Source organism: Pterocles gutturalis, unplaced genomic scaffold, assembly GCF_000699245.1.
Source record: "Pterocles gutturalis isolate BGI_N339 unplaced genomic scaffold, ASM69924v1 scaffold6459, whole genome shotgun sequence".
Lineage (NCBI taxonomy): Eukaryota > Metazoa > Chordata > Aves > Pterocliformes > Pteroclidae > Pterocles > Pterocles gutturalis.
In genome coordinates this window covers 1-2,037 of record NW_010135547.1, presented here as the reverse complement: position 1 = coordinate 2,037, position 2,037 = coordinate 1, and the positions used below count along the sequence as shown (strand labels likewise).

Here is a 2,037-nt window from a genome sequence, read left to right as displayed (position 1 = left end):
CATGCTCTCCTCTCGCTCCAGCTCCAGAGCTCCTTCGGTTTCTCTCCCCCTCCTCTGCCTGCCTCCTTCGTCATCCTCCTCCTCATCATCATCTTCTTCCTCCACATCTGCTCCCACCTCACTGGGATTGTAGTTCTTCTCTGACTCCAGGTAGGAGGCGCGGGGGTCGAAGTCGGTGGCCATGTGCTTCTCCATCTGGTCGGGGTTCTGGGCTTTCATGATGAGCTTGTAGGTCTTCCCTTGGTATTTGGAGAGGAGGTGGCACCAGGTGGCACCCATCAAGGGTAAGGTGGCCAGAACCAGCAAGAAGATGCTCACCACCACAATGATGATGAGGGAGGGGATCTCTTTTTTGGTAGTGAAGACCACTTGGACTTGGCAGTCCTCCCCCGGGTAGGTGAGACACACGGAGTAGTTAGTGCCGGGGTTCAAACCCTGGAACCAGTACGAGTTCACCCCTTCCTCAATCTTGGACCACTGGACCAACGCGTGGCCCTGGCTGCTCTCCTGGCACAAGTAGAGCATCCTGAGGTGGACCTTCTCGGGCTGCACGTAGGTGGGTGTGAGCTGCACGCGGGCGTCGCGCTCCGACACATCTAAAGCTATCACCCCCAGGTCGAACGTGTGCTGCTTGAAGTCGCCGCTCTGGTTGAAGGCGTGGTTGGAGATGTACTTGCTGGTTTGCGCAGAGCCACACTTCTTCTCAAAGGGTGGAAGCTGGAAAGGGACTTGCCCGTCTCCTGTGGACTCTGTCCCAGCTGCCAAGGACGGTTGGCTCTGCCGGGTGGGACCAAGGGCTTTGTTCCTCTCATCCGGCATGAGCACACTGTTCTTTGCTCCCTTGGCCCCAGGCTTCTTGTCACCTGGCTGTGCTTTACCCCCCAGTGCATCCCTCCCTGGCTGCAGCGGGTATTTCTGGGTGCCCGCCACGGCCACATTAACCGAGGTCTGGTTGCTCCCCATTTCGTTGGTGGCCAGGCAGGTGTAGGTGCCTTCTTCCCTCTTGCTCAGGTGGGGAATCACCAACGTGCCATTCTTGAAGACCAAGAAGCGCTCGGGGTCCTGTTTGGGGAGATCCTTCCCAGTGCTTTCCTTCGGGTTCCCGTTGAGCTCCAGGGTTTGACTGGAAGTGCGGATCTTCCAGCTCACTTCTGGCGGTGGGGTGCCCACCACGGCACAGTGCAGCGTCAGGGTGAAGCCATCAAAAAGCTCCGTGGTGTCCAGGTTGGGGTAATAAGTCAGCTGCACGGTAGGCGAGGTGCACTGCACGTCCGGGATCTTCCCCACCGGCACTCCTCGGAGCTGCTCCGGCAGGGCACAAGCGATGGAATCCTTCTCAGGGATAGAGATGAGCGTGCTGACCATCCATTTCTTCAACCACTGGAGCTTGCAGGAGCACTCAAAGGGGTTGTTGTAGATCTGGAGGTGGGAGAGGGAACTGAGTGAGTCGAAGATACCCTCCGCGAGGGTGGTGAACTTGTTGTTGTTGATGCGGAGGGACCGGAGGTCCTTCAGGGTGTGGAAAGCCCCCTGAGGCACCAGAGCCATGTGGTTATTGTTCATCTTGAGCAGCTGGAGAGCGCTGAGGTTGTAGAGGTCCTGCCAAGGGAAGTCCACGATCTGGTTGTGGCTGATGTCCAGGTTTTTCAGCTGCACCAGGATGGCAAAAGTACCGGGCTCGATGGAGCGGATCTCATTGTGCGGGTCTGGGGTCCCCTCCGCTAAGGCCCGCCGCTGCAACGAGGTGATCTTGTTGGCCGAGAGGCTGAGGGTGGTCACGTTGGAGGGCAACCCCGTGGGCACCACTTGGAGATCCTTGTAGGCGCAGTCGGCGAACTGATGGGCATACTTGTCCACGCAAGCGCAGGGCTCGGGGCACGCCCGCGCCAAGCACAGCAGGGCCACCCAGCCACAGGGACACCAGCGGGGCCATCTTCCCCTGCCAAGGGACATAGGGGGCTCTCAGGGTTCCCATGCCCTCTCCCGGCCCCAGTCCCCACCCGGCGAGAGGTGGTGGTGGTGGGGCCGCACCCCATT

General features: G+C 59.6%; 1 protein-coding gene across 1 annotated transcript; it reads right to left on the bottom strand.

The window, feature by feature from the left end:
• Positions 1–6: 6 nt before the first annotated feature.
• ISLR2 (immunoglobulin superfamily containing leucine-rich repeat 2) lies at positions 7–1,945 on the bottom strand (the record flags this gene model as incomplete). Its single annotated transcript, XM_010081931.1, is given in 2 exon segments — positions 7–1,905; positions 1,907–1,945. Coding segments are annotated over 2 exon segments (1,926 nt in total), but the record flags the coding sequence as incomplete, so codon positions are not given.
• Positions 1,946–2,037: the final 92 nt, after the last annotated feature.